The sequence below is a fragment of the Salmo salar genome, chromosome ssa15 (genome assembly GCF_905237065.1).
Source record: "Salmo salar chromosome ssa15, Ssal_v3.1, whole genome shotgun sequence".
Classification (NCBI taxonomy): Eukaryota; Metazoa; Chordata; class Actinopteri; order Salmoniformes; family Salmonidae; genus Salmo; species Salmo salar.
The window spans coordinates 88,271,812-88,299,137 of NC_059456.1; the positions used below are offsets into that span (position 1 = coordinate 88,271,812).

The 27,326-nt window shown below is 42.0% G+C and overlaps 1 protein-coding gene and 2 pseudogenes across 3 annotated transcripts; 2 read left to right on the forward strand and 1 right to left on the reverse strand.

Moving 5' to 3' along the window:
• Positions 1 to 162: 162 nt before the first annotated feature.
• Positions 163 to 13,957, forward strand: LOC106572536 (rac GTPase-activating protein 1-like; annotated as a pseudogene).
• LOC106572535 (uncharacterized) lies at positions 13,943 to 19,662 on the reverse strand (annotated as a pseudogene).
• On the forward strand, positions 17,048 to 26,755 carry LOC106572521 (bridging integrator 2). Of its 3 annotated transcripts, none has more exons than XM_014146755.2 (12): positions 17,048 to 17,340; positions 21,122 to 21,241; positions 21,329 to 21,409; positions 21,601 to 21,655; positions 21,803 to 21,897; positions 22,007 to 22,291; positions 22,392 to 22,477; positions 23,900 to 23,975; positions 24,154 to 24,236; positions 24,433 to 25,075; positions 25,241 to 25,315; positions 25,412 to 26,755. In XM_014146755.2, exons 2-11 carry the CDS (start codon positions 21,158 to 21,160, stop codon positions 25,292 to 25,294), a joined length of 1,542 nt encoding a protein of 513 aa, XP_014002230.2. In that variant the 5' UTR covers positions 17,048 to 17,340; positions 21,122 to 21,157; the 3' UTR covers positions 25,295 to 25,315; positions 25,412 to 26,755. The 3 variants fall into 3 exon arrangements, with proteins under 3 accessions (XP_014002230.2, XP_014002231.2, XP_014002229.2); XM_014146756.2 differs by having other exon boundaries at positions 22,007 to 22,102; positions 22,184 to 22,291; positions 25,241 to 26,755; XM_014146754.2 differs by having other exon boundaries at positions 25,241 to 26,755.
• Positions 26,756 to 27,326: the final 571 nt, after the last annotated feature.

Genomic DNA, 27,326 nt, shown 5'->3' on the forward strand with positions numbered 1-27,326 from the left:
ATACTGGATCAGAGCTAACATCAGTCGTCACTAGTTACCATAACCACAAGGCATAAACGCCACCTATTTAAAAATGTATCTTCAAAAAATCTGACTTTGAACCCAACCACACTGTTAACCTTATGCCTGACCCTAACCTTAAATTAAGACCAATCTTTTTTTACAATATAGCCAATTTTGATTTTGTGGCTGTGGTAACCGCCATCTGCGCGTTGATTTACAGCTAGGTGCAGAACGTCAGTTGATATTCATTGGTTAGTGGGTACATTTTAAATGCAACGCGCCTGCCTTGCTTCTTTTACACACTTCCAGGAGTTTAGCGTGAGATAACCCAAACAAAAGAATAACAAACTTGATCATACAGTGCAAAAAAAGAGGTCAAAACACTTGGCTATGCAAAGATTTTTCTGTTTTGTCTGCCTTTTTTCATTAGTGTGGTGGACTCAAACGGTATGTAGTGGCAGTGCTAGTCGCTAACTGTTAGCTGTACAGTAGTTTTTTTTAATTACACATCACCAGCAATGTTGGCTAGCTACTGTAGCCAGCTAACGTTAGCGTCTGAGCTAAGTCTACTGTTGCTTTCCTTCCATCTAAATTGTATGTGCAAGTTTTAGCTAATTTGGGTGACTTATGTGGCAAATTTGGTTCGCTAATGTCGGGAAATTGCGTTTAAAATTGTTTTATTGTGTGCTATTTTTTGGATTAGGAAAAGACAGTTGATTTGTTCATCATAGTTGGCTATGATGAATGATCAGCCAGGGTTCACCACCACCAGACACTTTCGCCCATTAGCCTGGGGACGTGGTTATTCACCTATTGACATTTAGCAAACTTATTTTCAGAGGTTTCTTTATGCCCTTATTTTTCTCAGAAGATGGACGCTCCTGTGTTAAACCTACACAGCTTGTTTGACAATCTGCAGTCTCATGTTGACATACTCAATGAGAGCATTGAACCCCGTAAGTAATTGTATTTGATTTGACATGGAGATTAATAATATAGACAATGCTGGACAATAAATATTCAAAACTACCACAACTTTATTGTGCATCTTGTATCAGCGTTCATCCAGATGGCCCTCAACTTTGAGGACTGTCGTTGTAGATGGCTCAAGTTTGAGCAGGACCTGGGGTCCTGCAAGGAAGTGCTTGCCAAAGCAGAAACTGAGAGGGGTGCCCTGGAAGTCAAACTCAAGCATGCTCGCAATCAAGTCACCGTGGAGATCCGCAGGCGCCAGAAGGCAGAGGCTGACTGAGAAGTTGGTGTGTATTCACAGCAAGTATAATTCATATTTTATTCTCTTCACTGGTACCCTCAGGCTGGTTCACTCTTCTCTGAAGAAACTGTTGAATGGCTTTATACAACTCCTCTCACCTTCCTTCTCCCTGGGTTCTGTTGTGTTACAGGACCGTCAGATCCAGCTGATTCGGGAGCTTCTGATCACTGAGGGCTCCAGCAACAGCATCCAGCTGAATGAAGAGCAGCGTTCTGCTCTGGCTTTCCTCAAAGCTCGATCTCAGGCAGCACGAGCCAACCTTAACACCAGCAGAAGTTACAGTGAGGGAAAAAAAGTATTTGATCCGCTGCTGATTTTGTACGTTTGCCCACTGACAAAGAAATGTTCAGTCTATAATTTTAATGGTAGGTTTATTTGAACAGTGAGAGACAGAATAACAAAAAAATCCAGAAAAACGCATGTCAAAAATGTTATAAATTGATTTAGATTTTAATGAGGGAAATAAGTATTTGACCCCCTCTCAATCAGAAAGATTTCTGGCTCCCAGGTGTACAGGTAACAAGCTGAGATTAGGAGCACACTCTTAAAGGGAGTGCTCCTAATCTCAGTTTGTTACCTGGAAAAAAGACACCTGTCCACAGAAGCAATCAATCAATCAGATTCCAAACTCTCCACCATGGCCAAGACCAAAGAGCTCTCCAAGCATGTCAGGGACGAGATTGTAGACCTACACAAGGCTGGAATGGGCTACAAGACCATCGCCAAGCAGCTTGGTGAGAAGGTGACAACAGTTGGTGCGATTATTCGCAAATGGAAGAAACACAAAAGAACTGTCAATCTCCCTCGGCCTGGGGCTCCATGCAAGATCTCACCTCGTGGAGTGGCAATGATCATGAGAACGGTGAGGAATCAGCCCAGAACTACACGGGAGGATCTTGTCAATGATCTCAAGGCAGCTGGGACCATAGTCACCAAGAAAACAATTGGTAACACACTACGCCGTGAAGGACTGAAATCCAGCAGCGCCCGCAAGGTCCCCCTGCTCAAGAATACATATACATGCCCATCTGAAGTTTGCCAATGAACATCTGAATGATTCAGAGGACAACTGGGTGAAAGTGTTGTGGTCAGATGAGACCAGAATGGAGCTCTTTGGCATCAACTCAACTCGCCGTGTTTGGAGGAGGAGGAATGCTGCCTATGACCCCAAGAACACCATCCCCACCGTCAACCATGGAGGTGGAAACATTATGCTTTGGGGGTGTTTTTCTGCAAAGGGGACAGGACAACTTCACAGCATCAAAGGGACGATGGACGGGGCCATGTACCGTCAAATCCTGGGTGAGAACCTCCTTCCCTCAGCCACGGCATTGAAAATGGGTCGTGGATGGGTATTTCAGCATAGAGGTCGACCGATTAATCGGAATAGCCGATTAATTAGGGCCGATTTCAAGTTTTCGTAACAATCGGTATTTTTGGTCACCGATTTGCCGATTTTGTTTAAATAAAATAAAATATTTTAAAATTTTTTTTATTTAATAAATATTTTTTAACTAGGCAAGTCAGTTAATGACGGCCTAGGAACGGTGGGTTAACTGCCTTGTTCAGGGGCAGAACGACAGATTTTTACCTTGTCAGCTCGGGGATTCAATCTTGCAACCTTTCGGTTAACTAGTCCAACGCTCTAACCACCTGCTTTACATTGCACTCCACGAGGAGCCTGCCTGTTACGTGAATGCAGTAAGAAGCCAAGGTAAGTTGCTAGCTAGCAATAAACTTATCTTATAGAAAACAATCAATCAATCATAATCACTAGTTAACTACACATGGTTGATGATATTACTAGTTTATCTAGCCTGTCCTGCGTTGCATATAATCGATGCGGTGCGCATTCGCGAAAAAGGACTGTCGTTGCTCCAACTTGTACCTAACCATAAACATCAATGTCTTTCTTAAAATCAATACACAGAAGTATATAATTTTAAACCTGCATATTTAGCTAAAAGAAATCCAGTTTAGCAGGCAATATTAACCAGGTGAAATTGTGTCACTTCTCTTCCGTTCATTGCACGTAGAGTCGGTATATGCAACAGTTTGGGCCGCCTGGCTCGTTGCGAACTAATTTGCCAGAATGTTACGTAATTATTACATACATTGAAGGTTGTGCAATGTAACAGGAATATTTAGACTTATGGATGCCACCAGTTAGATAAAATACGGAACGGTTCCGTATTTCACTGAAAGAATAAACGTGATAGTTTCTGGATTCGACCATATTAATGACCTAAGGCTCGTGTTTCTGTGTGTTATAATTAAGTCTATGATTTGATAGAGCAGTCTGACTGAGCGATGGTAGGCACCAGCAGGCTCGTAAGCATTCATTCAAACAGCACTTCGCAATGCATTGCGCTGTTTATGACTTCAAGCCTGTCAACTCCCAAGTTAGGCTGGTGTAACCGATATGAAATGGCTAGCTAGTTAGCGGGTGCGTGCTAATAGCGTTTCAAACGTCACTCGCTCTGAGACTTGGAGTAGTTGTTCCCCTTGCTCTGCATGGGTAACGATGCTTCGAGAGTGGCTGTTGTCGATGTGTTACAGGTTTGAGCCCAGGTAGGAGCGAGGAGAGGGACGGAAGCTATACTGTTACACTGGCAATACTAAAGTGCCTATAAGAACATCCAATAGTCAAAGGTATATGAAATACAAATCGTATAGAGAGAAATAGTCCTATAATTCCTATAATAACTACAACCTAAAACTTCTTACCTGGGAATATTGAAGACTCATGTTAAAAGAAACCACCAGCTTTCATATGTTCTCATGTTCTGATCAAGGAACTTAAACGTTAGCTTTCTTACATGGCACATATTGCACTTTTACTTTCTTCTCCAACACTTTGTTTTTGCATTATTTAAACCAAATTGACCATGTTTCATTATTTATTTGAGACTAAATTGATTTTATTTATGTATTATATTAAGTTAAAATAAGTGTTCATTCAGTATTGTTGTAATTGTCATTATTACTAAAAAAACAAAAAAGTCGGCCGATTTAATCGATTTTTGCTTTTTTGGCCCTCCAATAATTGGTATCGGTATTGAAAAATCATAATCGGTCGACCTCTATTCCAGCATGACAATGACCCAAAACACACGGCCAAGGCAACAAAGGAGTAGCTCAAGAAGAAGCACATTAAGGTCCTGGAGTGGCCTAGCCAGTCTCCAGACCTTAATCCTCTAGAAAATCTGTGGAGGGAGCTGAAGGTTCGAGTTGCCAAACGTCAGCCTCGAAACCTTAATGACTTGGAGAAGATCTGCAAAGAGGAGTGGGGCAAAATCCCTCCTGAGATGTGTGTAAACCTGGTGGCCAACTACAAGAAACGTCTGACCTCTGTGATTGCCACCAAATACTAAGTCATGTTTTGCAGAGGTGTCAAATACTTATTTCCCTCATTAAAATGCAAATCATTTTATAACATTTTTGACATGTGTTTTTCTGGATTTTTTGTTGTTGGTATTCTGTCTCTCACTGTTCAAATAAACCTACCATTAAAATTATAGACTGATCATTTCTTTGTCAGTGGGCAAATGTACAAAATCAGCAGGGGATCAAATACTTTTTTCCCCTCACTGTAAGGATCCCCTGCTAGTGTCTTGCTCCTCTTCCAGAGTTTGAAAGCTTATCAAAGCCTTTTCTGTTAACATCTCAACACCTGAAGTGTAAAAGTATTTCATTTTGTTTTCCATAGATTGCAGACCATAGATGAGTCTGCCTCCATTTTATCAGACATCAGCTATGATAAAACAGATGACTCTCTGGTAAGCTTGTATCTTTGTCTTGTCTAAATTCTTGAGCCTCTGAATCATCAATTATGTTACTCATAGCCAAACCATTAGCAGGGAGAAGGGCTAAGACAACCAGTACATTATGTAATTGAGATAATAATGTGCTATATACGCTACATGACCAAAACAATGTGGACACCTGCTCATCGATCCGCTCATCCCAAAATCATGGGCATTAATATGGAGTTGGTCCATCCCTTTGCTGCTATAACAGCCTCCACACTTCTGGGAAGGCTTTCCACTAGATATTGGAACACTGCTGTGGGGACTTGCTTCCATTCAGCCACAAGAGCATTAGTGAGGTCTGGCACTGATGTTGGGTGATTAGGCCTGGCTTGTAGTTGGCATTCCAATTCATCCCAAAGGTGTTCAATGGGGTTGAGGTCAGGGCTCTGTGTAGGCCGGTCAAGTTTTTCCACACCGATCTCAACAAACCATTTCTGTATGGACCTTGCTTTCCCAAACTGTTGCCACAAAGTTGGAAGCACAGAATGTCGTGTGCTTTAGTGTTAAGATTTCCTTTCACTGGAACTAAGGGGCCTAGCCCAAATCATGAAAAACAGCCCCAGACCATTATTCCTCCTTCACCAAACTTTACATTTGGCACTATGCATTTAGGCAGGTGGCGTTCTCCTGGCATCCGCCAAACCCCGATTAGTCCGTCCGACTGCCAGATGGTGAAGGGTGATTCATCACTGCGTTTCCACTGCTCCAGAGTCCAATGGCGGCAAGCTTTACACCACTCCAGCCAACACTTGGCATTGCGCATGGTGATCTTAGGCTTGTGTGCGGCTGCTCGGCCATGGAAACCCATTTCTTGATGCGCCCGACAAACAGTTATTGTGCTGATGTTGCTTCCAGAGGCCGTTTGGAATTTGGCAGTGAGTGTTGCAACCGAGGACAGACTATTTTTACGCGTTATGCACTAGGTGGTCCCGTTCTGTGAGCTTGTGTGCCTACCACCTCGCGGCGGAGCCGTTGTTACTTCTAGACGTTTCCACTTCACAATAACTGGGGCAGCTCTAGCAGGGCAGAAATTTGACGAACGGACTTGTTGGAAAGGTAGCATCCTATGACGGTGCCACATTAAGTCACTGAGCTCTTCAGTAAGGCCATTCTACTGCAAATGTTTGTGTATGGAGATTGCATGGCTATGTTTTCAATTTTTTACACCTGTCAGCAACGGGTGTGGCAGAAATAGCCGAATCCACTAATTTGAAGGGTTGTCCACATACTTTTGTGTATATATAGTGTATTTGCAATAATGAACCCGGTCCCTTCGTTTGATTAACCATTCCAGGACTGGGACTCATCCATCGTGAGAACTGTGCGACTGAAGAAACATGAAAACGTGTGTGTGGGGTTTTTAAGATGTTAGACCTCTTCATTACAGCGCTCTACCTCTAGAAATTTCACTGATGGCCCCCCAAGTGCTTCCAAAAGGTCTCGATCGACAGGCAGAACGTCTGAGACAGTAAAGATTTTAGTTTAATTTCTATAGATAACTGAGTGCTGTTACTCGATATACTGTTGAAGTTTACAGTGACTTGACTGATGTTATGTTTAATGGTCATAGGGAAATGAGTCTCTTGTGGCCAAGACCACAGTGACCGTGCCTGCTGACGGAGGACCCATCGACGCCGTCTCTACTATTGAGGCTGTTCCCTACTGGACTCGGAGCAGGAGAAAGACTGGTAAGAACTTTTACTCATTTACTGTGGATTTGATCAACTTTAAAATGGAAGACAGTATTTTACTCTGAGTTAGTTTTGTATGTTGAAGCATGATAGGATATTCAGTTGGATAGATGCATGCAGCTAGACTATATTAGTTTATCCTTGACAATGTGACAAATGTATGTTCATAACTCATCAGAACTGCATTGTCAGACTCTGATCCATATTTGACCTCTGTCTGTCTGTCTGTCTGTCTGTCTGTCTGTCTGTCTGTCTGTCTGTCTGTCTGTCTGTCTGTCTGTCTGTCTGTCTGTCTGTCTGTCTGTCTGTCTGTCTGTCTGTCTGTCTGTCTGTCTGTCTGTCTGTCTGTCTGTCTGTCTGTCTGTCTGTCTGTCCGTCCTGTCTAGCTACACTGGAGTGAGACTCTGAGTCAGTCAAGTCTGAGGATGTCATGCCCAACCGTCCAGAGAGCGACAGCAGGCCTCAGGAACCCAGCACACCCCAGGGCAACGGGAGTGTCCGTAATCATGAATTTGTCTCCAAAACAGTAGGAATGTAATTTGTTTTCAGACAGAGAGGGTTAATGCATGGGTGACTTGAGATTCATTTAGCAAGGCAGAACATTTTGCTTTGGTTCTTTTTTTTTTAGTTAAAAGCTTTATTCTACCGCATGCACAGGTAATCAAGCCTGAGTCCTGTGTGCCTTGTGGCCAGAGGATCAAGTTTGGGAAGATCTCCCTGAAGTGTCGTGACTACAGAGTGGTCACCCACCCAGTGTCGTGAACGCTGTCCCCTGCCATGCATCCCCATCCTGGGTGGCACTCCTGTCAAAATTGGAGAGGTAAGGGGAAAATTCCATTGTACTTCTCTGCTTGTATTCCAATACTTCCTTTCATTCTGATGTAAATCTGTTTTCCTTCAAGTATCTCATGAGTTTAGTTCAATGGGATAAACATTCTCATTTACTTTTATTTCCTTCCCAGGGCACACTTGCAGACTATGTCTCCCATGTCCAATCACCCACGATTCCCTATTTGTTGGTGCACTGTGTCAATGAGATTGAGCAGAGGGGCCTACATGAGGTGAGTGTTTTTGTTTCAATCTCACACTGGTCTGAATCATTACTGCCTTTTATGGCTTAGTTTGGGCGGCAGGTAGCCTAGAGGTTAGAGCGTTGGGCCAGTAACCGAAGGTTGCTAGATTGAATCCCCGAGCTGACAAGGTAAAAAATCTGTCGTTCTGCCCCTGAACAAGGTAGTTAACCCACTGTTCCTAGGCCGTCATTGTAAATAAGAATTTGTTCTTAAGTGACTTGCCTAGTTAAATAAAGGTTAAGAAAATATAATATAATAGGCTTTAAGACTCTATAAATGAGCACAGTTTCACCATGCTCTTTCTTTTCACTCCCAGACCGGCCTCGATCGGCTGTCTCGTTCTGACCGCACAGTGAAGGAACTGAAGGATAAGTTCTTGCGAGGGAAGACTGTCCCGCTGCTCAGCAAGGTGGAAGATATCCACTGCATCACTGGCCTCCTCAAGGACTTCCTCAGGAACCTCAAAGAGCCCCTCCTTACTTTCCGCCTCAACCGCACCTTCATGGAGGCTGCAGGTAGGTGTTGGCTCTATAGCGATAAAACAACTTTATCAATCTCTGTGGTTTGTTTGGCCAGTGGTTGACTGAATAAAGGTGTCTTTTGGTTGCTTTGAATAGCCATTTTGTGTTGGGGCACGCTGAATGTTTTGGTTAGTAATAGTTAATGTGGTATACTTCAGTGTTCCTTCATGGTGTTCTTGGTCACCAGTAACTATAGTTACTAAGTCTATGCAATGTTACATTCTTCCTCTGCAGTAAAACTTTTTTTTTCCTGCGACTCAACTTCTGTGATCTCTACTGACATTGCACTCTTTGTCCTCAGAGCTTGTGGATGAGGATAACAGCATTGCCCTGATGTACCAGACCATCAGTGACCTGCCACAGGTCAACAGAGACACTCTGGCCTTCATGGCCATTCATCTCCAGAGGTGAGTGTCTGCTGTGCATTTAACTATGAGCTCTGCTTACTCACTTAATACTTTCATTCTGATGTAAATCTGTTTTTCTTCAAATATCTCATGAGTTTAGTTCAATGGGATAAACATTCTCTTTTACTTTTATTTCCTTCCCAGGGCACACTTGCAGACTACGTCTTGTAGAAAGAGGCCATGCTTGTTGCATTCTGTGACACAGGTATTTTTCCATACATGGGCTCCTTATTGACCACCATAAACTCTTTCAGGGTCGCCCAAAGCCTGGACACTAAGATGGACATTACCAATCTGGCACGGGTGTTTGGGCCTACTATCGTTGGCCATGCAGTGCCTGACCCAGAGCCCATGACAATCATACAGGACACCAAACGCCAGCCCAAGGTAAGACTCATTACAACAACACAGCTCTTGTTTTAAGTGCCAGTATTTCTTCACAAAACACATGGGCTGCAAAAATGACATGATTGCCATTTTTATATAAAAACAATATGTCTTAGTCTTGCAAGTTGTTTGATCTGTTTTGCCTGCTTGGAAGAGGATGACGCAATAGGCTGTAATTCGTTTCAATTCAATACAACTGTATTTTTCCCCCCATGAGTAATTTATAGTAGTTAATGTTTTTCTATTGTTACCCAGGTTATTGAATGTCTGCTGGGCCTGCCGGTGGAGTACTGGAGCCAGTTCATGATGGTGGACCTTGACCAGCCGCACCCTGATCACATGATCATCGAGAACGCTAACTGTTATACCCCTGACCAGAAAGGTGAGCGAGTGCATGAGTAGCAAAGCGTTATCTCGGCAACCCAAAACCAAATCTCTAGTGATGCACTGATATTACATTTTTGGCCGATACCGATATCCGATATTTTCCTTGCCAAAAAACCTGATACCGATAACCGCAATTTAAAATTTTTGCGGTGTTATAAACATTTTAGTACAGTTAAATAGTTAGACCACTGCATCCATGTGAGTGTGTTAAGGCACTGCATCTCAGTGCAAGAGGTGTCACAACAGTCCCTGGTTTGAATCCAGGCTGTATCACATCCGGCCATGATTGGGAGTCCCATAGGGCGGCGCACAATTGGCCCAGCGTCTCCGGGTTTGGCCGGGGTAGGCCGTCATTGTAAATAAGAATTTGTTCTTAACTGACTTGCCTAGTTAAATACAGGTTACACACACAGACACACCACACACACCACACTGACCAAAAAGTTATATTGTTGGCGTTTACATATGTCCCCATTACCAGTAAAACATAATCAAAACCTATTTCTTTCACTTACTTGCTGTTTCGTTGTTCATTTGTTCAGTTGTTTCATTCTCAACCAGGATTTCTATGGAACGCCGTCTGGGTCTTCACGTGTCAAAAAGGATGCATGTCAAATAACCTTGTTGACCAATCAGGACCTGAATATGACTGCACGTCACATAATAACTTAACGCGTTCATTCATTTTTAAGTAGTTATTACACATTGATTACACTATCACTCATATTTCATATGTCACAACGATTCATCGATGCGTATTTTATGATGCTGGTAAAGTTGTCTCGCGCACCTACAGTGCTGGTCAGAAAAAAAAGCTAGCTAGTTCATGGATGCAAACAATGTTCTTCCCCAAAAACATAGCAACACGACATCTGTTTTAGTAGCTATAGTTAAAGTCAGAAGTTTACATACACTTAGGTTGGAGATTTTCAACCACTCCACAAATTTCTTGTTAACAAACTATAGTTTGGGCAAGTCGGTTAGGACATCTACTTTGTGCATGACACAAGTCATTTTTCCAACAATTGTTTACAGACTGATTATTTCACTTATAATTCACTGTATCACAATTCCAGAGGGTGAGAAGTTTACATGCACTAAGTTGGCTGTGCCTTGAAACATCTTGGAGAATTCCAGAAAATTATGTCATGGCTTAAGAAGCATCTGATAGGCTAATTGACATTATTTGAGTCAACTGGAGGTGTACCTGTGGATGTATTTCAAGGCCTACCTTCAAACTCAGTGCCTCTTTGCTTGACATCATGGCAAGATCAAAATAAATCAGCCAAGACCTCAGACAACAAATTGTAGACCTCCACAAGTCTGGTTCATCCTTGAGAGCAATTTCCAAACACCTGAAGGCACGACGTTCATCTGTACAAACAATAGTATGCAAGTATGAACACCATGGGACCACACAGCAGTCATACCGCTCAGGAAGGAGACACGTTCTGTCTCCTAGAGATGAAGGTACTTTGGTGCGAAAAGTGCAAATCAGTCCCAGAACAACAGCAAAGGACTTTGTGAAGATGCTGGAGGAAACGGGTACAAAAGCATCTATATCAAAGTAAAACGGGTCCTACATCGACATACCCTGAAAGGCCGCTCTGCAAGGAAGAAGCCAGTTTACAACTGCACATGGGGACAAATATTGTACTTTTTGGAGAAATGTCCTCTGGTCTGATGAAACAAAAATAGAACTGTTTGGTCATAATGACCATCGTTGTGTTATTAGGAAAAGGGGGGAGGCTTGCAAGCCGAAGAACACCATCCCAACCGTGAAGCACGAGGGTGGCAGCATCATGTTGTGGGGGTACTTTGCTGCAGGAGGGACTGGTGCACTTCACAAAATAGATGGCATCATGAGGTTTGAAAATTAAGTGTATATATTCAAGCAACATCTCAAAACATCAGTCAGGAAGTTAAAGCTTGGTCGCAAATGGGTCTTCCAAATGGACAATGACCCAAGCATACTTCCAAAGTTGTGGCAAAATGGCTTAAGGACAACAAAGTCAAGGTATTGGAGTGGCCATCACAAAGCCCTGACCTCAATCCTATAGAAGATTTCTGGGCAGAACTGAAAGAGCGTGTACGAGCAAGGAGGCCTATAAACCTGACTCAGTTACACCAGCTCTGTCAGGAGGAATGGGCCAAAATTCACCCAACTTATTATGGGAAGCTTGTGGAAGGCTACCTGAAACATTTGACCCAAGTTAAACAATGTAAAGGCAATGCTACCAAATACTAATTGAATGTATGTAAACTTCTGACCCACTGGGAATGTGATGAAAGAAATAAAAGCTGAAATAAATCATTCTCTCTACTATTATTCTGACATTTCACATTCTTAAATAGTGGTGATCCTAACTGACCTAATACAGGGAATTGTTACTTGGATTAAATGTCAGGAATTGTGAAAAACTGAGTTTAAATGTATTTGGTTAAGGTGTATGTAAACTTCTGACTTCAACCATTTTTAGCTAGGTGTCATCTAAAATAACCCATATATATATCTATATGACCGTTCTTTTTGATTTAATGGTGGTCGGACCCATCTATGTGAAGCTAGCCACAATAGTGGACTTTGATTAGCCTTCAAAATAAAAGTATATCATTGACAGTGATGCAAATTAATACAAATAGTAGAATTATGCCATAATTGAATAGATCATGCTAAACGAGGTTGCAATGTTGTTATATAAAATAAACAAAAGACAATTTGTTAATTTGACAAATCTGTTGAAATCACACTATGTATAGTACTTTAGAATTGCATTGGGGGCATACTTATTTTACTGTACAGCCTTACCTATGGATTGTGGATCAATGACATGGGGTATCAGTCAGCTCTTGTTGAAGGACTCTGAAACAACTGTGAATTGTGCCACATGTATTGTCATTCTATGTGTATTGAACACTGTTTCAGAAGAAAAACAATACTGCATAGATGTTTGGAGTCTGATAACTCTGAGGAGGACGTTTGGGGAAAAAATATCTTGGGTATTGAGTAGACTGATACTTAGGATTGGGGATCATTGAGGTAAAGCTGTACAGTGCAATATAAAGGTCAATACACACAATAGGCTGACTGGGGAGGTGATTTCATACAGTCCCGCGATAAGAGCTACAATGCTAATATTTGTGATGAAGCTAGCTGGCTGCTTATAACGTTAGCTTTGGGCAACAGGGTTAAGTAGCTGGCTAGCTATGTATTTTCATGAACTGAAGTTCAATTTCAATAGGTCGAACAACAAGTGGCTACCTAGCTAATACTTACTCACGAGGATTCCTAAATCATTGCTAAGAATAATGAAAATGACTGCAGTTTCTACTGGTCATTGTTTTCAGGCTGGTTGTATTAGTGCTAGCTAGGTACCCAGAAGTTGCTGTCGAACAAATAATGCTTTACCACCAACGCGGTATTGTAAACACATCGTTCGTGGCTGGTGTTTGCTTGTTCGCAGACTTTTTTTGTACAGCTTTGACAGTGCTACTGATAGTAGTGGTGGCGCTTGGCTTGCACGTGCAAATTCAGAACATACAACATTCTATAATAGAACTGTTATTTGACGTGTCAAATTAAAAGCTTATTTAATGTGTCATATAGTGTTATTTGACATGTATCTTTTTCGACACAAAGACCCAAACGGCGTTCCATAGTCAGTCGTGACGCTATTACTGTGTAACTCTGGTAGGGAAACATCTGAAAAATAGCACACTTGCTAGTGTGTACTGGTGCTTGACCAGTCGCGAAAGCCAACATCCCCCACGACAGAGAACGGTTGATTGTCAAGGGCAACGAATTCCATTATCTTGGCTTTAATGGATTTCGCCTTTGAGTTGTCTCGCTGAAATTTTCTTACTCTTTCAAATGACTGCTATATCCACCAGCAGACATTGTGGGCTAGGTTAGAAATGCTGTCTAGCACAAAATTTTACGTGGCGTCATGTACCTACGTTTTATATAGGTATGCATGTCAGCTTTGACATCGGTTTTGCACATCATTGTTAAACTAGACATCGGGGCGATACCAATGTTGGCATTTTTAGCTAATATCGACCGATTCAATTTTGCACCCAAGTCTTAATTCACTTCCTTATAACCTTGGTTTCTGTTGACTAATGCTAATACTGCCTGACTAATATGTGTGTGGTGTTGTAACTTTCAGATTTGGGAGTAAGAGTAAGTCTGCTGTGGTAGTGGGATTCCCCAGTCGCCCAGGAAACTTCTTTGCCTCTCCGCTCCTCAAGTAATCCAAAGCAGCCGCAGGGCAGCCGCAGGGCAGCCGCAGGGCAGGGCAGGGCAGCCGCAGGGCAGGGCAGGGCAGGGCAGCCGCAGGGCAGCTCTGTTCACCTAATGGGAAATAAATGCAATACCTAGCAATAGATTGATTCACTTTTTTATTTTATACAATTTTACACAAGACTGAGACTAATGCTTCCACAGATGCTGTAAACACTTGTGTTTTTATGTGAGTAATAGGATCTTTTGGAACTCTGATAAAAAAAGATGAAATGTTATGTTAAATCAGGATTTAACATAACCTCAGGCAATGAAACCTACTAGGTTTGTAGATACAATGAGGTTTTCAGTATCTTTCTGTGATTTATTTACAAAGAATGTTGAACATTGGTTGAGAATGTGCATGTCTGAATTTAGGCAGGTGATTGTCTTATATCTAACATGCAATTTAACTTGCACATTACCAGTTAGAAAACATCATTGCATAGAGCTTTTTATGCCGAACTTGAATGGAGTTATTGCATGTGGCATAATTGTTTGTATATTTTCCTGTTTATATAATCACCTTTTGTAATGTCTACATGCTTAAGAAGTTTGCTTGTACATGTTTAACTCAATTTGTCTTTTACATACTCAAGACTAGCCACAGTATTGTAATTAATTCGGCACATTTGATAAATGTCTGCAGCATTCTTTAGCGATAATCAACTAACTTTAAGGTAACCATGTAGCTGTATGCTTGGTGACTTGATGATACATTTGAAAGAAATTCACCTTCCCTTGTTTCCTTTCCTGAGTGTTCTAAAAATATAACTTACAGTATTGGCCAATATGACTCTGGTCTTCAGTTTGACTTTCTCTTTATGACCATCTTTGTTTGCACAATGGGAGGTTGGTTCTGACTAATGTTCTGCACCTCTAACTGCTGCATCAGAGAACCAGAGTGTAGAAATGGTGGCATTTCAACAAGAATGTCAAATTTGGTTTGATCAAAGCTTGTTGTGGACCAGTTATTTTGTATGATCTGTAAATACGGTATTTAAAATTGTCTTGGTTTTATTATTGCATTTTCTGGTATTGCTGAAAAACACATGATGGTATACAAATCATTTTCAAGGCAGCAGGGGCCTGTCAGATCTCTGCTCTACAATGCCAACGCCAATGTTGACACTAGCTCCCAGGAAGGGAAAATATCATCCTACGGTGTTAGGAATGAAATGGTCCTAGATGACATGCACAGTAACACTATACAAGTAGTTCTACTGCATGAACTGCCTTTTTACATGCCTGGAAAGGTAGCGTTGAGACATTTTAAAGAGCATATGAATTTGCCTGTGAACATAACAGTAAGCTATTGCACAGCAATTGCATGAACAGGAGTTTATATCAAAGCATTTGTTCCACATTTAGAATGTCTGTCAGACTGGGTGTTTTCTGAATGATTTGTTTCATACAATAAAGTTAAAACCTTGAAGTGTGTGTGTGTGTGTGTGTGTGTGTGTGTGTGTGTGTGTGTGTGTGTGTGTGTGTGTGTGCTTCGAATGAAAGACTGTTGGAGAGAACCAGCACACTGGGTGCTTGATGATTACAGTGGTCCTGTTCAGAAAGTTTCCCCTTGTGCCAGAACATCCTATTAGAAAGTGTGTAACATCAGAAATTGGGAATTGGCCAGGGTGTTCTTGACATAGTTCTGGAAGGCAGAGTCTGAACCCCACTGATGAGACGCAGCAGGAACCAGACAAACAGAGGAGGTGGCATACTGGGGACCCTTCATCACAGACGAAGCAAAGTCCAGACCACTGCAGTATCTCCCCGAGGTAGTTAGGGTGCTGGCTGTCACCCCACAGCCCGCTCTGGATGAACTTTCCCTGGGAGAAAGGGGAGGTTGACCTTTTTATAATCCTCATGGGTGCAGTGGGGTAGTTGGAAAGTATTCTCACTACAAAATGCTGTAAACACGAGTCACGATCACTCTCAAAACACCGAAAATAAACTTCCTGTATGTTCATTTTATAGTATATTAATTTATCCCAGGGAATAGCCTCAATCCAGCCTTTCCAAAGGATGCCCACCAAGCTGACTCACAGCATTATCTGGGTTCCCTTTGAAGAGCCACTTCTGCTGGTCAGTGATGGCCTCTGTGACAAAGCCAAAGCTCCATATCCCCCAGCCCAGGTAGTCCCTCAGGCCCAAGGGCTCATCTCGCTGCTCACTGTTCAGCATGAGGATGGGCAAGAGCGTCAAACACCCAGACAACTGAAAGGTAGAGGAATTAATAATTGACTGAATCATTGGTAGAATAGATCAAAGATGTCTAAATTATATTACACGTTGTCAAGATTATGCACCTACTCAACAAGACATTCACATGGGACCAAAATTGAAGAAAACATTTGCAAAAGAGTACCGTATACTGTCTGAGTGTCCAATGGTAACACTCATTTATGTTCTCTCCCATTTGGTCACAATGCACACAACCCTGATATCAGTGGCTATTCTAATCTCATACATTTATAAGGAGCAAATAAGACTGAGCAGTGAGTGGATTCCCTAATGGGCTACAGGGTTGTTTAAGGATGATGGAAATCACTGCTGTGGTAGCTGAGTGAGAAAAAGTAAAGCCGGTGACCATAATGATTCAAAGTACCTTGAACATTCCAGTACACAAAGAATGTCCCTGGGCTGTCTCTGACATTGTTAAACCTGCGATCCTTGCCGTCCTTCACGATCCGCATGAAAAGGAATGTTCCAAGCCTGCAGAGGTTAGAACATGAGTACCGTTGTCACATTATCACCAGCAGTATTCATTAACCCAACCATAATGACTCACAACCATAAAGGGTTCTGCAACACTGCTGGCCCAAGCCTTAGCCTTGGCTAAGACTGCTGAACTGATACACGACTTTGTTGAATGAAAAGCAAATGAGCAGAGAACACTAAACCTCTGCAGGTGTTTAACTTTTGTTGTTCTTCTCCACTGATGGGATTGGATATTAGATCACAGGAGGCTGCTGAGGGGAGGACGGCTCATAATAATGGCTGTAATAGAGTGAATGGAATGGTATCAAACACATGGAAACCATGTCTTTGAAAGTGTTCGATATCATTCCATTAATTCCGTTCCAGCCATTACTATGAGCCTCTCCTCCCCAATTAAGGTGCCACTGGCCGCCTGTGCACTAGATTGGAAACCCTTTCACCCCGGCTCTGTCAAGCTTACCTTACTCCCCATGCTGTCACCAATTCAGTCTGCACATTTTGCCTCAAATGACGAGTCCCTCCCCAATAGCGACTCAGGTGGTAAAGTAATAGAAATGTGCCAGACCCTAAAAAATACAAGTTTCCCAGTAAGGCGTGTTCAATTAATATTTTACCCAGTAGGCTACAGACAGAGACAATTAGCTCCAAAGTTCAAGGGTAAAACTTTCGACGAGCACATACAGAGCAGAGGAGCAGCACAAGAAGACAAGTTAAAGAAGCTTGTCAAGAAATGCAATTAATTTGTTGCATTGACAAGGAATGCCCATCCATCAGTGTCTACAGGTAAGTTGCAGTGTTTTACATAACTAACGGTAAAGTAAATTCTGTTAATTCAGAATGGCACATACTGTCCTATCAGTTTTAACTTGCATTTTGACAGTTCATATGTAGACCGATCTGTTGGAACATATTATACTATAATAACGCAAAAGCCAACAATTGTCACATTCAATACTTCAAAATGCATGGGCCTACATGACTTTGTTTTAAAGTTGTGACTGCTGTTTTTTGGTTTAAGGCAATTCCATGGTAACAGAGTGGTACAATATATTACAATATTTCTACGCCATTTTTTGTCGGTCAAACATCTGCTATGGTAATGGCCAATTCCACGATAACAGAGTGATGCTGATACACCCCGATTTTTCACTTTAAAATGTATACCAAACAAAAAAACTATGATTGCAAAGTTAAACAACTATGCATAAGGATTACTTTTAACAATTTCAACTGAACCTCTTGCAGAAACACATTTACTTGAAGAACAGTGCAGATTCAAAGTTTGGTAACAGAATGACAGTTTGTGGTTTGTGTAATCATTGGGTTACCAAACTTTGCATCAAAACAAAAATAATAACACATTGCAATAATAACTCAGTTCAAGCATATCATAAGAAGTTATGACAGAATGATGGCACAAACTGTCATTATTACCAAACGTTGCATTTGTAAACGTGTTTTTACAAATATTTCCCTGGAAATTGTTAAAAGTAGTCATTGTGTGCATAGTTGTTTAGTTTGTTACTTTGCAATTATTCTTTTTTGTTTGGTATACATTTTAAAGTAAACAAATCTGAGTTTCAGCATCACTCTTATCGTGGAAATTCCCTTTACCATAGCAAATGTTTGATGATCGACAAAGGGCGTAACAATATTGCATTGGTAACATTGATCTACTGTACAAATTTAAGTCGGGCGAGCTACAGAGTAACAATTTGTGGTAAATATATCACGATACAAATTAACCAATCTCGCGCTACAATGTGACAATTTGTAGCCAATCATCTTGGAGTTTGGATCATTTTGGATGATTGCTTTAGCGTTCTTATTTATAGAGGCTTGCAAGGGTGACTAAATCAGTTTGGTGGTAATGTTGAAGTAAACTGGGGTGTATTCATTACCTCTTGCAACGGAAACCGTTTAAATAACAGTGGTTTTGTAACATTGATATTCATCAGAAACAAAATGCTATACTTTCATTAAGGGGAAAGAAAGCCTAGTTCCATTGCATACATTTTGTTTGACCGCATTATTGTTTATTTAATATAGGCTCATGCCCAAACCTAATAGATTCGATTACTTATTCAACCAATGGTTGAAATCGTAGCGATTTACTGCAAACACGCCTCGGTTTTGAGAGCTCCTGATATGGCCCATCCAGTCCACTGGATTCTCAGGTCTGTAGCTGCACATTTTGCTATCGTACTCCCTTTATCAGGTCCAGTAAATTCTATAACATCAAATGGTATTCTAACATCGTACCAGCCCCAATATCTTAAAAACAGTCCTGTGTAAAGTTCACATCCATAGTAGGTAGGCGTGGCCAACGACAATTTGATAAGACATAGGCGGCGGCGTCTTCTTCTTCGGTGAGGTTTAACAGCGGTTGGCATCCAATATGTTGCATTACGCCCCCAACTGAACTATAGTATAGATCAATTACACTTTGTGATACAAAATTCTAAAGGGGAAGTGGGAGAAAATTAAAAATATATTTTAATTACCCTACCAACTAACCCTATACTCATTAAAACCCATCACCTTTACTTTAACCCTATCTTATCCTACCCCGGACCAACGGCCTGAGAGGATTGGACATTATCACTTAACACATGCTGAAACTCTTCTGGGAGGATGGGACACTACCACTCAACACATGCTGAAACTCTTCTGAGAGGATGGGACACTACCACTCAACACATGCTGTAACTCTTCTGAGAGGATGGGACACTACCACTCAACACATGCTGTAACTCTTCTGAGAAGATGGGACACTACCACTCAACACATGCTGTAACTCTTCTGAGAGGATGGGACACTACCACTCAACACATGCTCTAACTCTTCTGAGAGGATGGGACACTACCACTCAACACATGCTGTAACTCTTCTTAAGTAAAATCTCATACTCCCAAATACTTTTCTGCAGCTGCCACCACAACATACTTTTTCTGTGATTTATGTTCAATTTCTGCAGTACGGTTGATAACCATTGCTATGAACGCTAAGAAGCCAACCTTACTGAAGCATACTGTATATCACTCATTGGTCTATCCCTCTGTGCTAGCACAGATATCCTCTCAGAATCCCTCACCCTTGACCCATCCTCTTCTACTTTCTTCACTGCCTCAGCATACGACATGTTCTGCACTAAACTTCCGATCCACAGCAACATGTGCACCCCTACAGTTGACACAACTTTATCCACCAAAACGACACAATCCTCTATCCCATGCCCTCCTGCACACTTCCCAGATCCTGGAATCTCCCTCATACACACTGCTCTGACATGACCATAAACGTTGCACCTGAAACAGTGCAGTGGATTCGCCACAAAAGCTTTAACAGGATAACTGATATATCCTAACATGACCTTGTTGGGTAAAGATTCTGACTCAAAACTGAAAAGGACTGACAGTGACTCCTCTGTTTCACCACGCTCACCACCAGGTCTGTGTCGTACCACACGGTGGGCTTCACAAACACCAGGAATCTTCAACTTCACCTCCACACTAAACACTACACCAGAAATAGCTCATTTTAATGGTGCCCTGTTCCTAAGAGCAAAGCAAGAAACAGATCTTGACCCAAGTTGTGTGACACGGAGCGCCCGCTAGTTCTGGTCAGAAGAAACACGAACACATATAACAAGTCCACTACAGTTTACCTTCACTGATTCAACTGCACCCAACTCTTTTCCCACCAACCCTGAAACCACAAATGGATCCACCAAAAGGCAAGGATCCAGTTTATCCAAAAATATCACTCCTACTGGACCAAATGTATCTTTATCATAACCATGTGCATCAATGCAAGGCTCGGGCTCCTCACAACACCTTCTAACCCTTCCATTTCACCTCCAGAACTCAAACTGCTGTCCAGCTCAACCTGTTTCAACTTGACACCAATCTTCCTTGACAACCTCTCACTTGTTATTTCTAGCTCAACAGATTCAAACCCATCCTCTGCCTCCCTCAATCTCCTCTCTCTTTCTCTCCAATCCTCTGCCCTTAACCAATTACCCGACTCCTTCTGCAAATATTCAACTTTTCCAAGCCAAAATCTATTTTTAGCCTCGAGAGAGAGACATGCTAAGCCCTGTACTCCCTCCACTTCAAACTCAAGCCATCGCCAGTTCACCGTCCTTCCTCCCGGGCTAATAATGCAATACATTCATCAGACATAGGTGTGCTAAGAACACTGGGAACACAGGGGGACTCCCGAGTGGCGCTGCGGTCCAAGGCACTGCATCTCAGTGCTAGAGGCATCACTACAGACCCTGGTTCAATTCCAGGCTGTATCACAACCAGCCATGATTGGGAGTCCCATAGGGCGGCACACAATTGGCCCAGCGTCGTCCGGGTTTGGCTGGGGTAGGCTGTCATTGTAAATAAGAATTTGTTCTTAACTGACTTGCCTAGTTAAATAAAGGTGAAATAAAAAAATGTAGTCATTAAAACTGCCATACACTTTAGACGTTTGATGCACTTTTGATCTTGAGCTTAATAGGCATCCATCCCGACTAATGTCTTAACTTGTCGTTCCTCAACCTCTACATTTCCAGGGATAAAAAGCTCAACGTCAGGGAAAAGGAGAAATTATGGCAGAGGGCAATGGTCCAAAAGGAGGCACTGGGGTCTTTGCTAAAAGATTCCAAAGGCAGCTGAGCAGGGGCAAAGAGAAGGTATACAGTACTTTAACTTTCTCAATATAATGCACACTATTATTATCAAGTTGTTTGAGGTTTGACATAGTATTCCCTACTTTTTAGGTCTTGCAGAAGTTTGGAAAGACAGTGGAGACCAAAGATGAAATATTTGAACAATGCCTCCTAAATCTGAATGACCAACAGGTAGTCATCATGACAGTACAGTACTACACAGAGATCAGACCATACCATGTGTATGAACCTGTAACAATAACTTTAAACGGATATGTGATTTATATTCTATAGAAAAGGCCTGGAAATCTGCCCCAGTAAATCCCATAGATGTATGTATAGCCTACAGACAAGATGAGTCACTCTATAATCTCTGTTTGCAGATTGTTGGGAACCGGTTATACAAGGACCTGAAGATTTACCTTAGTTCTGTCAAAGGTAAACATTTGTTCAGTCCGTCTGTGTTGTAAATTAAATGTGATCTGTATGATGCTGTCCATAAATTGCATGGTTTTCTATAGCTTTAGCACCATCAGTAGTGCCCCGGTCTGATAACATGTGATCCATGCTGTCGACTTTCCACAGGAATGCGGGAAGCTTCAAAACATCTTTCCCAGTCTCTGTATGGTGTCTATGAGCCGGACTGGGATGGAAAAGAGGACCTGGGGACCATTGTAGAGGTCAGTCATAGCACTGCTGTATTATTATGAATGGCATGCATGACTGTTGGCTATTATTATGCAAATGTCTGTATAACAAAAAACATACATTTTCTCCATATGCCAAAAGGGTGAAGACGACCTGTGGAATGATTATGAGGCAAATCTGATAGATAAGGCACTTTGCACCATGGAGTCTTACATAAGCCAGTTCCCAGATGTCAGGGTAAGGATGGAAACACACACACACACACTCCCAAAATATTTGATCTCACACGTGCGTTATTCCTTTACTCCAACCCCCCAGGAGAGGGTGGCCAAACGAGGCAGGAAGTTAGTCGACTACGATTCCTCCCGTCACCACTTGGAGGCGATGCAGAATGCTAAAAAGAAAGATGATGTCAAAATAGCCAAGGTCAGACAGACAAGATACCCCTGTCTACTTAATTTGCACAACAATGATCATTTAAACAAAACTACAAACTCACCTCATCATGGTGCTTCTCTCGGTACAGGCAGCTGAGGAGGTAAACAGAACCCAGATTGTCTTTGAGGACATCAACAGAGAGCTGAGGGATGAGCTCCCTATTCTCTATGACAGGTAAGGAGTCAGAAGTCCGCACATAGCCAGATAGACATTACATTTACATTTACATTTAAGTCATTTAGCAGACGCTCTTATCCAGAGCGACTTACAAATTGGTGCATTCACCTTATAATATCCAGTGGAACAACCACTTTACAATAGTGCATCTAAATCTTTTAAGGGGGGGGTTAGAAGGATTACTTTATCCTATCCCAGGTATTCCTTGAAGAGGTGGGGTTTCAGGTGTCTCCGGAAGGTGGTGATTGACTCCGCTGTCCTGGCGTCGTGAGGGAGCTTGTTCCACCATTGGGGTGCCAGAGCAGCGAACAGTTTTGACTGGGCTGAGCGGGAACTGTGCTTCCTCAGAGGTAGGGAGGCGAGCAGGCCAGAGGTGGATGAACGGAGTGCCCTTGTTTGGGTGTAGGGCCTGATCAGAGCCTGAAGGTACGGAGGTGCCGTTCCCCTCACAGCTCCGTAGGCAAGCACCATGGTCTTGTAGCGGATGCGAGCTTCGACTGGAAGCCAGTGGAGTGTGCGGAGGAGCGGGGTGATGTGAGAGAACTTGGGGAGGTTGAACACCAGACGGGCTGCGGCGTTCTGGATGAGTTGTAGGGGTTTAATGGCACAGGCAGGGAGCCCAGCCAACAGCGAGTTGCAATAATCCAGACGGGAGATGACAAGTGCCTGGATTAGGACCTGCGCCGCTTCCTGTGTGAGGCAGGGTCGTACTCTGCGAATGTTGTAGAGCATGAACCTACAGGATCGGGTCACCGCCTTGATGTTGGTGGAGAACGACAGGGTGTTGTCCAGGGTCACGCCAAGGCTCTTAGCACTCTGGGAGGAGGACACAAGGGAGTTGTCAACCGTGATGGCGAGATCATGGAACGGGCAGTCCTTCCCCGGGAGGAAGAGCAGCTCCGTCTTGCCGAGGTTCAGCTTGAGGTGGTGATCCGTCATCCACACTGATATGTCTGCCAGACATGCAGAGATGCGATTCGCCACCTGGTTGTCAGAAAGGGGAAAGGAGAAGATTAATTGTGTGTCATCAGCATAGCAATGATATGAGAGACCATGTGAGGATATGACAGAGCCAAGTGACTTGGTGTATAGCGAGAATAGGAGTGGGCCAAGAACAGAGCCCTGGGGGACACCAGTGGTGAGAGCACGTGGTGCCGAGACAGATTCTCGCCACGCCACCTGGTAGGAGCGACCTGTCAGGTAGGACGCAATCCAAGCGTGGGCGGCGCCGGAGATGCCCAGCTCGGAGAGGGTGGAGAGGAGGATCTGATGGTTCACGGTATCAAAGGCAGCAGATAGGTCTAGAAGGATGATAGCAGAATGACAAATACATCATCAGGTCAAGTGTGTCAACAAAGAAAAAGTAGCAGACAATTTATATGAATAATGTTTTTTCTTCTCTTCATTTTGTTGCTGAAGTCGAATTGGATGCTATGTGTCAGTCTTCACAGCCATCTCAAATTTACGGGACACCTTCTTCAAGGAAATTATTACGGTATGTGCAGGTCATATTCTTCTCAAAAACTGGGGTGGGAACACAGAAAAAGCAGTTATGTGGGGCTTTGCTTTGGTTTATAAAAAACTGAACTGTTTTGTCAGCATTTAGGTAAGAAAAGTCCTAGCTCTTTCAGTTTATATCTATTCTTAAAATGGTGTAATATCCTCTCTTTCAGTTCAATGGTGATTTGCAGAATGTGATGAAGGGCCTGAAGGATCAGTATCCAGACAAGGTGTTTGTCGTCAAAGGGTTGAATCAGTAAGTTGGCTAGGATTTTACATCTCTCACCAGCCCTGTTTTTTTTTATTAACTTTCCTCCCATTTTGAGTCTATCGATGAGCTGTGGTCTGGGATGAACAAAATAGTGAGTGTTACATAAAACATAACGGTAATTAAAGCAAAGTAAGCGTATCAACATGTCGTCATCCTATCCCTCCTCTCACATATCTTTCAGGACTGGCTCTCTGAAGAGGCGATCTTTCATGTCCCCCAGGTCGTGGAGCGCTAGCTTCTCTGACTTCCATCAGAGTTATAGTCCGGGCAAGTCCAGCACCCTCACTAGAGACAGGTCCAGCTTCAGATCCCTTAGTAGTCCTCGCTATGATGAGTCACTCACCAGCACCCCTGCAGTCTCCCCACGGTCCCCACGTACTAAAGAGCCCTCTTCAGAGGCCCAAGACCTGGATGCAGACTCGACCCGCAGTGAAGGCCCCACTGCAGAGAAGAAACCGGAATCTGAAAGCAGGGATAACACCACCACAAAAGGGGCCTCTGGCAGCGGCCAGAAGTCAGAAGAGAAACTGACGGAGGAAGAGAAGGATGTGAAAGAGGGAGAGCCTCCTTCAGACCAGTACTCCACCACCTCAGATAAGAAAGGAGAAGAAGAAAGCTCTTCTGCGTTGACAGCAAGTACTTCCGATGTGACCAACTCCCATAACTCAGAGAACGTTGAGCTCCAGTCCTCGGCCATAGACACCCCCCAGCTGACCATAGAGAGCCCTGTGGCCCCTGAGGACTCTGGGGCCCACGGTGTGCAGAACGGAGCGGCTTCTGATGGCTCCGATGCTAACATAGAGACCACCGTGCTTGTCCAAAAGGTGAGACACACACACAACCTTTAATGACCTCTCGTATGTAGTACATTTGATTTACATGCCGGTCTACTCTAATCAAGACAGGCAGTATAATAATGGGATTCCATCGACTGCTGCTAGACCGTTTGGATCTACTGGTATATAATTTTTCTTTTCTTTTACTTTTAGGCAGCAAAATTACATATCCAGGAGCAAGAGGGTGCGAAAAACACTGTGGTTTAATGAAGGATCTCTGAGGAAAAGGTTGTTACTGTCTAAAGTAACTGTAATTGAGTTATTATATTGAGTTTCTTATTTCCTGAGTTGTTAACTGTCAAAATGTTATGCATTTGTTCACAGAACGAGTTATAGTAATAAGGGAGAGTGGATAAATACTGCACAAGGGAAAATAGGATCAATATGAAAAGCCTTCTCAATATTACTGGAGGGATATAAGAATATCTCCTGTTTCCACCTGCTGTCTAAGATCTGGAAGCTCTTGCTTGTGGACAATATACTTTCAATACAAACGTTTCGTTTTTTAATTAATAAAATCAATGGTATGCCAATTTGTGCTTTGTTTAGGGTTGTGCCAGTATACACCCAATAACTTTATACACCCAATAACTGTGAATTGTATTTTAATTTAATTGTAGAGAAACTGCAAGTTCACAAAATTATACTTGACTCAATTTGACATTCAGCTTTGCAAAACTGTATCTCATTTCATAGAGCCCCACAGTGGAGGTGTCATAACCATAAAACCTAGCGGTCAAACAGGGAAATGGTTCCAATAATTTTTCCGCCATACATTTTTTAGAAACACTTCAAATAAGGGCTGTGTTTCGTGTAGACTTACCCTGGTGTGACGTGGAAAAACTATTGGAACCATTTCCCTGTTTGACCGCTAAGCTTTATGGGTATTATGACTCATACTGTGTTACTCTATATAAGTTTGCTAAATTGTACCTGAAAAACTTGATTATTGATTAAACAAATAGCTTTTTATAATGTCTTGTTTAGTGACACTGCCGTTAATTGAAAAACCAAAATCAAATGACTAAATCAAACAGTGGTGTAAAGTACTTAAGTAAAAATACTTTAAAGTACTACTTAAGTCATTTTTTTGTGTATCTGTACTTTACTATTTATATTTTTGACAACTTCTACTTTCACTTTATCACATTCCTAAAGAAAATGTATTTTTTACTCCATACATTTTCCCTGACACCCAAAAGGTACTTGTTACATTTTGAATGCTTAGCAGGATAGGAAAATGGGCCAATTCACACACTTCTCAAGAGAACATCCCTGGTCATCTCTACTGCCTCTGATCTGGCAAACTCACTAAACACAAATGCATCACTTGTAAATTATGTCTGAGTGTAGGAGTGTGCCCCTGGCTATCCATAAATAAAATAAAAACACACATTGTGCCATCTGGTTTGTTTAATATTTGAAATTATTTATATTTTTACTTTTGAAACTTAAATATACATTTGCTTTTGATTCTTAAGTATATTTAAAGCCAAATACTTTTAGACTTTTACTCAAGTAGAATTTTACTGGGTGACTTTCACTTGAGTCATTTTCTATTAAGGTATCTTTACTTTTACTTTAGTATGACAATTGGGTACTTTTTCCACCACTGAAATCAAAGGTGTCTTTTGATTAATTTTGTTTTTATATAAAATGTCTCAAACATCTTTGTCCCGATATAGTGTCTTTATTTATTTGTCTTTAACTAGGTTTATGTCCATTGGCACAGAAAACAGATTTTCATGCGAATATTCTCAACAGCAACAAAAAATATATATATGCATTTTCCCACCAGAGATGTTTTCATCAAATTGACTTAATTTTTGTTTTGTTTTTTATATTATTTTTTACCCCTTTTTTCTTAACAAATCAATACAAAAAGTACATGGGGGAACACATGTTTATATATAGAATATACAAAGGACAATTGGGCTAGGGGGTACAATATCACATTACACAAGAACCTTAAGGGACATACACACAGCTATAATTCTAACAGCTTTTTTGTTGGTAGAACAAAATATAGTTACATTTCTTTTTGCAAGGTAAGAGTGTGGTGTTTTGTTTGTTAATTCTGATACATAAAAATGTTCTATTTATTTACATGACCCTATGATCAATTGGCTACACAGAAGACGCTCTCCGGGTCTGCACTGGACATCATATGTGAATTGATTGCCCCCCCATCTAGCATCAGAGTTCGTACTGCTAGGTGACCTAAATTGGGATATGCTTA

Excerpts from the sequence above, each read along its gene's own strand:
- LOC106572521 (XM_014146754.2), top strand. The coding sequence starts at position 21,158 with ATGGCAGAGGGCAATGGTCCAAAAGGAGGCACTGGGGTCTTTGCTAAA. Across the intron at positions 21,410-21,600 it reads TAAATCTGAATGACCAACAG|ATTGTTGGGAACCGGTTATA; the intron begins GTAGTCATCATG and ends CTCTGTTTGCAG. Across the intron at positions 24,237-24,432 it reads GTCGTCAAAGGGTTGAATCA|GACTGGCTCTCTGAAGAGGC; the intron begins GTAAGTTGGCTA and ends CATATCTTTCAG.